Consider the following 11,822-nt stretch of genomic DNA (forward strand, 5'->3'; position numbering starts at 1 on the left):
GCGATCCTGGAGACCCGGGATCAAATCCCACGTCGGGCTCCCGGTGCATGGAGCCTGCTTCTCCCTCTGCCTGTGTCTCTGTCTCTCTCTCTCTCTCTCTCTCTGTGACTATCATAAATAAATAAAAATTTAAACAAACAAAAAAAATCCTGATGATCTTTAAAAAAAAAAAAAAGGAGGATGTTAACAGCTTTAAGTCCATCGTTCTTAGACAAGGTAGATTAGGGAGGAAATACTTTTATTTATTTTTGCAAGAAAGGATTGTTTTTCTGGTTGCCAGGTGTGCCAGTTGATCAGGATTTCTCTAGGCAAGTTCAGATAATAGCAGGGAAGGAAAGCTGTGGTGAAGGTATGGGATGCATTATTGTTGCTTATGAAGTTTTGAAACTATCAGTCTTCTCCCTCTCTTTGTGGCCACCTTAATCAAATGGAGACAGAGTCAGTAATTTCTTTTTCTTTGTGAATTTCATTTTAGGGAAACAAAAGCCGGATTCTATATTGTTTTCATGGTAGCTCACATACTCCCTCTACTGAGAGTGGCAGTCACTGCCAGGGTTCCTAGGCAGTGCTGCAATAATTTTGAAAAATGTGCTGGTGAATTAGAACGTAAAATAAGGCCAGGACTCCTTTTGAATTCTCTTTCTGTTCATGCCCCCACATATCATGACCACCAGGCCTAGTAAAAGGTTCTGTGACACACCCATTCTGCTGCAGTCCATTATAAGAACCAGCAGCTCCATATCCTATTGTCACAGGAAGCCCCGTGAAGCATCCTCTGGTTGTGATTTGCTGCCTTTCATGAGTGGTATAGACAGGACTTAGATGGCAGGCTCTTCAGACACTGAGACCATGATATCTCAAAGACAATGATTATCACAGTGGACCACTAATTTTATATTCCCATCCATTCACCAATCTAATTAATTTAATAATCGAGCAGTCATTAGTAAATGGGTATAGAGAAGGCTTCTGATGGAAATTAAGAGAACTTTATTTCCATTGTTTATTTGATGTAATTTAGAAATGCTTTCCTCTCACAATTTGGTATTTTTAGAAACAAAATTAGAGTCTGAGCACTGGTTCTTCTTTGGACTGGATGAATTTGGCCAGCCTTTGTCCACCTGGTCCTCCATGTCCAGCAGTCTGCTTTTATCCAAAAATTAGGTACAGCATAAAACTATAAAGCCAGTTTCTTTTCTAAATATTTGTATATGCCACAAACAATTCATGCTGAAAAAAAATCTGTTTACATATCCTGTCCTTTGGTAATCCTGTGCCACCTTACTTTTTTCCTAAGCCTGAAATATATGATTTATTCCCCATTTTACAGAAGAAACGGAGGTTGAGAGTTTGAACAGCATACAACTAGCTGTGAGCAGGAGATTGAATTAGGCCTACCTGATGAAAACAAAAATGTTTAAAGTTATATTCTGGTGTGTCATAATTTAAGTGATAAACCCATATATATAGGCATAGAACCCTAATGTGCATCTATGCTGTATGCATGCTGTTGCAGTGACCCTTCAGTATATTCCATTAATAAATCCATGATATCAGGAATATACCACCCTAAACCCATACCAGTTTTGGAGGCTACTGATGCAAAAATTTAGAAATGGATATATCAGGATTAGGTTTGGTTTTTCGTTTAACTCAAATAATAATGACCTAAAATAAGATACAGGGTTTTTTTTTTGTTTTTTGTTTTGTTTTTTGTTTCTTGTTTTTTTTCTGTTTTATAAAAGAAGTCTGAAGGACATTCAGGGGTTAGCACAGTATCTGCACGGCCATTGGGGGATCCAGGCTCTTTCCATTTTTCAACTTGACTAGTTCAAGGCTTCTATCCTCAAGGTTACCTCATGGTCGAAGAAGAGCAGTTGCAGTCATCGTAAGAGTGCCCCCACACAATCATCTCTTTCCTCTCTGGCAAAAGAGCTGTAGCCGCACCAGGAAGGCACGGGGGGTTGGGGGGGGGGGGTCCGCTGAGAAATAGAGTCTGACAGGGTCACAGCACTGCTCCAGATGAAACTGAGGTCCCAGTACTGAGAAATAAGGAGAGGGCATATTGGGTGGCAAGTCGTCTCACCATAGCTAGGAAAGAACAAGACTCCTCACGATCTATGTCTTATACCTTCCCAAACCATATAGGCAAACGACGAAAATCCAATCCCAAACCCCTTGTTCTGAGTGAAGCTAGAAAGCAGTTAATGATCTACAGACTACCTCAGGTCCTCCGGCTGCACCTTAAAAGATTCAGGTGAGCTTGCTCTGGGGCCTCCCAGGTGGTTGTGAGCTTGGGGATATAGCTGCTTCAAAGGCTTTGGTGAGGGCAGATGTCTCCTTTGGTGTTGGAAAGGGAAGCCTGTTCCCTAGAGACCTTGCATGTTCCATGGAGATGACATGCTTCCCGCCCAGGAAGGCATGTTAACGTGGGGGCCCAGGACAGGGCTTCAGCTCTCATGGCCCTGTTTCATCAGGTAGCTCGCGCTGGGTGTCTGTTGCTTGAAGATTCTCTAGCCTCACCTGGGCTTATGTAAAGTCATCTTCAGAACCGAGAATGACATAGTCTGTGAAGAGAAGAGCAGGCAGTAAACTACAAAAAGATTATCGCCTGAACTGCTTGTTTTAGGGACTTCTAGTTTCAAAGTACGTCACGGAACGTTCACAGGAAATACATGTGGACACTGATCACTGTTTTATTGATGCAGAAGCCAAATCTGAAAGGTTACGTTTTCTTGGTTCCCTGTTTTACCTTCCTTTACCTAGGATAGCATATGCCATTTTTTACTATAAGAAACTTCTATCCCTGTTTTAGGTGGTCTGGCCGTAATCATCGAGAGAAGATTGGGGTCCATGTCGTCTTTGACCAGGTATTAACCATGGAACCTTACTGCTGCAGGGACATGCTCTCCTCTCTTGACAAAGAGACCTTTGCCTATGATCTCTCCGCAGTGGTCATGCATCACGGGAAAGGGTTTGGCTCAGGACACTACACAGCCTATTGCTACAACACAGAGGGAGGTGCGTGCGCTTTACTCTGTGGGGTGGGGGACACGGAAAAGGGTTGGTTTGTCCACATTCCATCACTTTCCTTTTATGTCATCTATAGGGGGATATTACATACATTAAAATCTAGTGGAAAGAATTATGAAAGTTGGATTCAATTTTTGGATATAACACCAAGTGACAACATAAGATTGTTCTAAGAATTGACAGGAACTGACACATGTAAAAGTACTTAGCACGGTTCCTAGCACATAATGCTCAGTTAATGTTTGAGGCTTCTCATGATTCTTAATACTTCTACAGACCTCCATTTCCGTCGTAGTTATGCAGAAATGCTATGACTCTTATAATCTCATGGAGATACTGTATGAATCTCACTAGCCCCAGCTCACGATAGAGCTGAAGCCATTTCCCGAGTACTTTCTATGTCCTTACCACCTCCCTCCCTTACTGTGGGAGGTGTGGGGATACAAGGGCCCCTTCCAAGGAGCTTTCAGTCCTGGGCATCCCAGACCAGAGCCTCCCATCTACTGCACTGAGGAGGGTGGGCTTCGGCTGTGTTTCTCATAACGAACCCCTTACCCCTCAAGGTAGCTGGGTGGAATAACTTTTTATTCCTTCTAAATTTCCCTTCATCACTCCTCCCCATGTACATTTCACCTGTGCTCCTCCTCTTCCCATCTCTTAGCCCGTCTTCAGGCTGCCTTTGTAGAGGGCCCTAGTAAGCAATGAAAAAGCCTGGATAAAATGAGGACAGAAATTACAGCCAGTCGATACTGTAAGCAGTATTTTGGTGGGCTTGGGTGGAGTTGAAGCCAGCCGTCACAGGGAAATCTATTGGTTTGTTTACCCCACCACCAGCACCACCAGTCAGGGGTTGGCTCTGTACAGAACTCCTCTGTCCCTTTCTTCATCTCCTGGTTTTGCCTGCCAATTGGAAATACAAGTGGGGTAGTCACTTTCTCTCTTTCTTTCCTTTGGTTTTCCTAGGTTTTTGGGTCCACTGCAATGACTCAAAGCTGAATGTATGCAGTGTCGAGGAAGTGTGCAAAACTCAAGCCTACATCCTTTTTTACACTCAAAGAACAGTTCAGGGCAATGCAAGAATTTCAGAAACCCAACTCCAAGCTCAGGTGCAGTCCAGCAACAACGATGAGGGCAGACCACGGCCCTTCCACTGAATGGGAGGCATGTTTCAAGGACTGGCTTGCTTTTAAATTGTTGGTGTTTATACATCTTTCCTCTTACAGGAAGTAAGGTTTAGTGCAGGAACAGAATACTAAGTTTGCCTCACTGGGACTACAGCAGAAGGTGCCAGCCAGGTGACTCATGTCTTATCCTAAAATCTGTAGTCACTTCCTTTTGAATGGATTGGGAATTCCCTCCTTTGATAAAACAAATCAAAAGGAGTAACTTCTATGAAGATTCTTTCATCAGTTGCTTCTGAATATAGAGGATCTGGGTGGAGGAAAGAGGGGGTAAATTGATCATATGCAGCCAGGAGAGCAGCCATGTTTTCTTTCCATTATGTGATCCCCCCACTAATCAGGATCTCCTTGCAGCCCCAGAAGAACCCTCCTGATGTGAGCAGCCCTGGACACAGCACGTGAAGGGGTGGGGGCAGGGGCCTGGGCTGGCAGCTTGCTGGATGGAATTGGTTCCAAGGCAGGAGGTGAATAATAAGGATTTGTTCCCACAAAGGAAGTAACCCTCAAGGGTTGAAAACTAGCAGACTTCCTTTTTTAGGGGATAGCAGTAGAAAAGCGGAATGAGATGCATAGAACAAATTTCCCCATGCAAAATGGGAGGTTTTTCAAGTCTCCTACCTTCCCTGGCTAGCTAGTGCCATCATTTGATCATTCCACATCATCTAAGACTGGCATGAACATCCCTTCATTCTGAAGAAGGAGCAGTTCATATGGGGAAGCAATAAACTGGCAGATGACCTGTTCTTTGTTGCATGCTGAGCCTAAGGGTATCTCTGGCTGCCCAGTTCCGTAGCATATCCCTGGTTCAGGTGTAGGGCAAGCACATGGTTTGGTTTAAACTGGTCTTTAGGTCAGTTGTCCAAGGCTGTCTCAGAACTCAGTTGAGGGTAGGCAAGGATGCCTGGCAGTCCCAGTCTTATCTGAATGCCCATCACCTGTTCTTGTCTTGGTGCAGGGTGCAGCTTTTCTTAGCCTGCAGCTTCTTTCTTGCACCTGGAGGGCCAGAACATTCTTGTTTGGGAACTTCTGCTTTCCTAGGGCTTAGGAATCTGCTCCCTGACGTCCAAACAGTTCATTGCTGCTGTCCCTGGCCTGTTTCCTCCCCAATTTGATAATCCCTGTTTCTTTACCCACCTGCATTCAGCCCATTGGAGGGGGGGAAAAAAAAAGAGTGCCCTGTCCTTTACTTAAGTGCTAGTAAAATACATCTTTCTTTTTATAGAGGTTAAGTTTGTAAGTGGAATGAAACTGCCCAGATGGAAACCCTCCTCCCCATCAGAGACCACTGAATTTACCTTCTCACACCTGCAGTTAGACTCACCAGGAACAGCAAACGCCAACCGGAACTGTCACTGCAGGGGCTGCTGCAGCCTGCCTCAGCCATCAGTATGAAGCTGAGTGTCTCATATTAAGGTTTCAGTTCAGGTAGCAGTACTGTTGTCACTCAAAGGAAGCAGATATGGAGGGAGTTTGGGGGAGGGTGGGATGTTGGGAAAAGAGAGGGTAAGAATGAGGGTCGTAGCTTAGGGGTTTCGGTGAGCCCCATTTCCAGATCAGATCTGTAGCATGTGCTGTTGACCTCTTTTGAGATGAACTCTCCCATAGGACCTGCCAGATAGCGCTGAGACATGGAAGAAATTCAGACAAAATGGCTCACCCTGATAAAGAAGGGGGAGTGACTATATTTTAAATTAAACTTGCTTTTTCCAACACTGTGAGGTTTCTGTAATACTTAGCTTTTATTTGGAAGCGATAGCGTATGGCATTTTTTATGCTATTTGGTTTATATGGTCTACTGCAGGCTTCTTTGTACAAGCTTGGCCTGGGCTCGCCCTCTCCTGGACACTGTTTTAAAGTGTTACAGCTGCCCATGTTGCCAGAGGCTCTGATATAAAGCTGTACTCTCTAGATCCACATTTTTAAGTTGGCAGGATTGATGATGACTTTTTGCAGCAATGGAAAAGTTCATTAACTCAACAAAAACAAAAAACAAAACCCAAGGAGAGTAAAAAAGAAAATACAAATTGTGCCTCATCTGTCTTTGAATGCTATATTTATTATTCTAGAAAAAGAGAACTTACAAATGGAAAAGAACTAATAGAGCATCTACTTCATCCCTCCGGCTGTCCAGGGGGAAATACTTAAGAAAAATGAACATTTAATGAAAAATTAAAAGATCTTCAAATTTAATTTTTAAAGATAGTTTTATACCAAATATTTATAAGAATTATTAAGCAGATTTAAGGACTTTGTGAAATAAGCCCTTAACTTAGCTGAGCACCCCTGTATCAAACTAATAAAATTGTTTAAAATAAGTTGGAATAGAAACCACTACCAGAGTCCTCACTGAGCTGCATACTCTCGAAGGTGCCCCTGCAGTCACAGACACCTCAGGTACCCAGAGGCAGCAGCACTAGACGCTGTTGAGAAGTTAGTATTTATGGAGATTTTTATTAAAGAGTTCCCTGCTGCATAAGCCAATGGCTGTTGTGAGGGAAGTGTCCCTTTGCCTTTAATTTATTTACATATTGGAAGTAGATGGATTTCTTAGTTGCATCTTACTTTAAACTGAAACATTCTAAAGAGAAGAAGATAAGAACAAGGTAGACATTGACTAGATGCTGCCAAATCAAACCCAAGATCTCCTAACTAAACCTTATGGGGCCTGCTGCTCCCAGACAAGTAGTTAGTGTCCCGTTCCAGGAACCCTTTGTAGTTGGCTGGTGTGTTTACTTTCTGCTGTAGCCAGCCAAGATGAATGCACCCTGGCCCTCAAAAAGGATTTTTACCTCAGTCTAGTTTGACCCTCATACTTGTGGTTGCCTCTGAGATAAGCATCCATGCTAGTTTAAAAAAAAAAAAAAAAAAATTAGGAATGCCCTTAACAGCCAGGAACTGAAGCTCTTATTAAATGGTGGGCAGAGCTCTTGCCAGTTTTGATCCAGCCCCTTCTCGGGCCCTCTGAGGGGGGCAGTGCCACACTGAAAAGAATTTCCAGATGTCTCTTAAAATGTCATGAATAAAATTAGAAACTGTAGAAGTGTTAATGTGTCCTATGGACTCAATAGCAGAGTTTATTTTTGTTTTTAATGGCAAGGCTTCTAGAGTCAATGATTGTATGAGTTCCCTACTCTGGCTATGCTTATAGCTCCATCCAAGTGCAAGAACTGATGAAGTGAATTGGCTGGCAGTGGGGCATAAGCCTGAGAGAGGTTGACAGTAGTACAGAATGAAAACTTGCTTGGGTTGTGGGGGTGGGATGTGGGTGGGCAGGCAGGGAGGGGGAGATGGGAGTTTGTTTTACTTATTGATAAAGCTTTGTGAACTAATTTTATACAATTCATAACATTTGGTGCCTTGTACCCAGTTATGGTTTGCATGGGATTGAAAAGATTAAGGGAAAAGATGCCTCCTTGTCATTTTGGGTGACAAATGGGTCTGTACAGTGTAAAGGACATTTGATATAAGACTTTTAAAAAGCATTTCATCTCATGTGTGAAAGATAATTATTCTTACCAGCAGGTTCTGAAATTTTACTGTGTAATGTCCAAAATCTTTGGATTTGTGACTATTCATCAAATGGCTGCTTTTCAAGGCAGACTGTATACCCCGTTCTGTCTCAGCACCTCTTTTACGTTCCAAACATTAACTTGGGCCTTTTCGGGTAGGCTGGGAGTGCTACTTCTTCCCAAACATATACTATACCCTTGTCGGGTTATATATTATGAGTGGAAGAGTTGTTTTTCCAGCTGGTTGGGAGAGCACAAATGTTCAGAAAGGGCCTTTTTTTCCTAATGCTGGACAACTTAGGATAGAAGTCGAACAAAAATGGTTCCTCCTGAAGGATTACCTTCCTTAGTTCTGAAGTTCTTTTGCACAAAATTTCAGGAAGCAGTGTAGAACACAATCCCCAATATGTGAACCTTTAGATTATAAGGCAAGCCATGCACTGTGTAATATGTAAAAGAGAAGGCTCAAAGAACCTACCCCAGCCCTCCAGCCTCTTCCCCTGGCAGGTGCTGACTGGGATGATGCTGAGTGGCTGAGGAAGGGAAGAAGACCCAGTCTGCTCACCTGCAGGGCTGTTTATAGCCTGTTCCTTTTACTCTGATCTTAAGGTTTCCATTGAGCTTGTGAGACTTCACCAAAGGGTGTTTAAAAAGCTCACCACTTGAAGCACATTTGAAAATTGGTTCTTTCGGCCTAATTACTGGCCTAATTAATTGGGTGAGGTTGTACTTTTGGAGCAAAATCTCCCATGGTAACTTAGTTTTTTACTGGGTAAGTATGCATCTCCCTGGTGGTTCAGATTCTTTTTAAAATCAGCACTAAAGCTGAAAGCACCTTCTGACTGTGAGTTTAGTTTAGATCTTTCACATTTAACCATTGTCTTGGTCTAGGGCTTCAACTGACCAGTGTTTATTCTTTCAACCCACACATTGCTCTAAATACACTATAGCTAGCCACTCCAGCATTGATCAAATGGTCATTCTTGTGGACTCTTCCCATACTTATTTCTGCTGGCACGTTTCCATTTAAAATCTAACCACGTAATCTGAGATTTTTGTAGTGCTATGTTAATCAGCCAGGGCTAAAAATCATATGACAAATGTGAAACCGACTTTGCTTGGGAAGAATGTTGTGTGGAATGGTGAAGGCCAGCATTTCAATTTATGGAATTCATAACTGTTCATCAGAATTTGGGAAAATTGTAGATTTGATAGCTTTACTTGCTAAATTCTTAACACTGAGGAATTAAGCCAGTTTAAATGAAACTTTACCTTGCCAGTATTACGGCTTTATAAACCCACTAACAGTAAATTCTATTCCTTGAAGCTAAAACGTAAAATTTTGAGTGAAATACAAATTATGCTTTGGAAGCTGCCATGTCTTAATTTGCTGGATTTTTATTTTCAATCTTTAAAAACTTTGTAAAATAGAACTCTTCACAGTTATGAGTAGATCAGGCCGCAGACCAAGGATCTGTTTCATGCCTATGAAGAACAGGAGATGCTTGTATTATCTTAGCAGTGGTCTGATGCAGATCTGAAGGGGCTTAGAATTTATGCTGTGGCTTAAGTTTCCTTTCTGGTCACCATGGGGGAGGGTTCAAACCCAAGCTTTGCTCTCATGCGTGTGACCATTTCTCATCCTAACACCTAGTAAGATGGGTGTTAAGACCTGTCAAGTCGTCTGTGGTCCTAGCGTAGAATCTTTCAGGGTCTTGGCTTCTTGGTAAGCAAGCCATCCACAGGCCTGAATTCACACATGCTCAACCTCCTCCCCAACAGATGGAGCCTACCTGACGACTGTAAGAGAACAGGACTTTGTAAAACATACACAATCTGATTCTCAAGATTTCTTAACGAGATTTATGCCGGTTAGGCCACTGTGGTGCATTCATACTGACCCCTCCATCCTTTCCAGTTCATACCCTTTAATCCCATATCCCTTCCATAGGAAACTTGACGTGGAAAAGCAGGATTTTAAAAAATACCTAATAGATGGGCTCCTGGCTAGCTGTCAGAGCATGCAACTCTTGATCTCAGGGTCATGAGTTGGAGCCCCATGTTGGGTGTAGAAAGACTCAATAAATAAACTTTTAAAAAATAAAAAATGCCTAGAATAAAACAACCAGAACAAAATTGCCTAGGGGGAAAACTGTCTCTCTCCACATCTTTCTGAGCCTACATGAGTCTTTTCCACTGCCAGTTCCTTACATATTCCATTTCCAAAGAACTCCCAACTCTTGGGACAGTGGCACTACCGTGAGTTTCAGGTCAGAGAACATCTATTTCCTCGTGAAGGAAACAGCTTCCTCAAGCAGTGTCACTTAGTACCCGCTGCCCAGGCTGACTCACCTTGCCTCCACCTGCGTATCACTGCCCTCTTTCTCCCAAGAGATCCCACTCGATTATAGCAACAATGCCCCCCTGGTGCCTGGAAAACCCACCTGGTGCAGTAAAATGCTATGCAACACCAAATGGCTTCTTCCCCTACTTCTGCTCAACAGTGGAAATTCCTCAAAAATCACGTTTCACCTTATGTTGGCATCAGTGTACAGTGGCTACGGTTTTTTTTTTTTTTTCCTTTTAATATGAAGCAAACCATCTCTGTTACAATTCATGTTTGGGGCTCGTTCATGTCTCTTGAGTGTGAAATAAAAATCATGTTTTTATGATTTTTGTAAATCTTGACTTTTTACACCTTGTTTTTGTAAGCTGAAGTTTCTTATTAAAAGAATAAAATGACGGTCTTTGTATACGTCTTTATTCCAAATATTTCTTAAAATATCATTAGGTTATTCCTCAGGACAAGAGCAAAGATCACCTCCTGCAGAAACTTAGGAACTATGTACAGAACTTTACAGAACAGAGGACAACACTTTGGCTGAAACCTGACTGCTGACCAGAGAATGGAGTTCTGAGTGGGCTCAAGGAGACGAAGCAATTGGGAAGGGAAGGTGGTCTGATTGAAGCTTCAACTTCCAAGATGGCTAAGTCTTGTGACGGTCATAAATTGGAGGCTCTAGTTTTGGAAGGTTCAAGTACAGCACAGGGGGTTCCATGTGTCTGCAATCAGACAACAGGACAACAGTGGCATTAGAAATGTAAAAGCACTGGAGGAAAATTAGTAAGAGACTCAAAATTCCTCATAACATCTGTAAACACATTTAACTAGGAACAGCCAAGGACTTCTATCAAATCTCCTTCCTGTATTTTGTGAATAGATGACAAATATTATTGCTTCTCTCAACCTCTAGAGCTCCCAGACCCGCAGAGCTCAGGTTAAGTTCTTACCTATTTGGCTACACCCCCGGCTGAGGTGCCATTAGGTCAATGTCACTCAAATTCCTAGCCAGCCAAACTCCCGCAGCAAAAAGTCCCAAATTGAGGATCAAGTTCCTGGAAAAAGAACATCTCATTAACCCTGTCGTCCCTGACTCACTTGTCTTTAGTTAAGGAAGGATACTGGGGGGAAAGACTTGCCATCACCGCCCTGGAAAAATCTTCGGAGGCATAAACGCTTTTAGAATTGCAAGAACGTAGAGCTTTACAATGGTAGGTTGCCCAAGAACTACATGGTTACTTGGAGTCCGTTTCTGTATCCACGGAGCAGAATCAAATGCAAAGGACAATTAAACACTCGCCTAGGGCCGAAAGGCCTGTTTGTGTTGGCGCCTTTTTCCCGGGTCCCCCTGGTCAGGGTGAGAATTCTCTAGACATAGCCCAGTAACTCAAAAGATCGCTTCTGCCGCACGGGAACTCTCCCAGCCAAGGACCGCTCCAAAGCTCAGCCAGAGCAACGCAGAGGCGCCAGGCAGGGCGCAGGGGGCTCGGAGGGCCGGAAAGGGACAAGCTCCCGGGGCCTCGGTTACCTCCGGAAGTCGTTCCTGTCGGTGGCGAAACGGTAGACGCCCCGGAGCCAATCTCCCACGTTGTCTGGAATTTCGGGTGCTTCATTTGGCGCGCCGGCAGCGCTCACGCCGACCCCGCTGGAAGCCATAGCGGCACCCTCACGATCCGCAAGGCGTCTCCCGACGCACCGCGTAGGCGCCGGCGCCCGCAGAGCACGCCACTTCCGGCCTCGCACTTCCGCCGGCGACGG

At 43.6% G+C, this 11,822-nt stretch overlaps 2 protein-coding genes across 5 annotated transcripts in view; one reads left to right on the forward strand and one right to left on the reverse strand.

The window, feature by feature from the left end:
• Window positions 1-10,470, forward strand: part of USP49 (ubiquitin specific peptidase 49) — an 81,788-nt gene extending 71,318 nt beyond the window's left edge. Inside the window, exons 5-8 of one of the 3 annotated variants that reach the window (XR_013383528.1) lie at window positions 2,149-2,257; window positions 2,816-3,021; window positions 3,997-4,328; window positions 5,437-10,470. Coding sequence is in view for 1 of the 3 variants with exons in the window: in XM_077904035.1 (XP_077760161.1) it covers window positions 2,149-2,257; window positions 2,816-3,021; window positions 3,997-4,187 (506 nt within the window). In the remaining 2 variants the exon portion in view is untranslated. Of the gene's footprint in view, window positions 1-2,148; window positions 2,258-2,815; window positions 3,022-3,996; window positions 4,958-5,436 lie in introns of those variants that run through there. The other 2 variants (XR_013383529.1, XM_077904035.1) reach the window with 2 other exon arrangements.
• Window positions 968-11,794, reverse strand: TOMM6 (translocase of outer mitochondrial membrane 6). 2 transcript variants are annotated; one of them, XM_077904056.1, is made up of 3 exons: window positions 11,593-11,794; window positions 11,015-11,119; window positions 968-2,567 (listed from the first exon to the last, which is right to left on the reverse strand). In XM_077904056.1, exons 1-2 carry the CDS (start codon window positions 11,718-11,720, stop codon window positions 11,023-11,025), a joined length of 225 nt encoding a protein of 74 aa, XP_077760182.1. In that variant the 5' UTR covers window positions 11,721-11,794; the 3' UTR covers window positions 968-2,567; window positions 11,015-11,022. The 2 variants fall into 2 exon arrangements, with proteins under 2 accessions (XP_077760182.1, XP_077760181.1); XM_077904055.1 differs by lacking the exon at window positions 968-2,567 and adding an exon at window positions 10,468-10,786 and having other exon boundaries at window positions 11,593-11,787.
• Window positions 11,795-11,822: the final 28 nt, after the last annotated feature.

The sequence above is a fragment of the Canis aureus genome, chromosome 7 (assembly GCF_053574225.1).
Source record: "Canis aureus isolate CA01 chromosome 7, VMU_Caureus_v.1.0, whole genome shotgun sequence".
Classification (NCBI taxonomy): domain Eukaryota; kingdom Metazoa; phylum Chordata; class Mammalia; order Carnivora; family Canidae; genus Canis; species Canis aureus.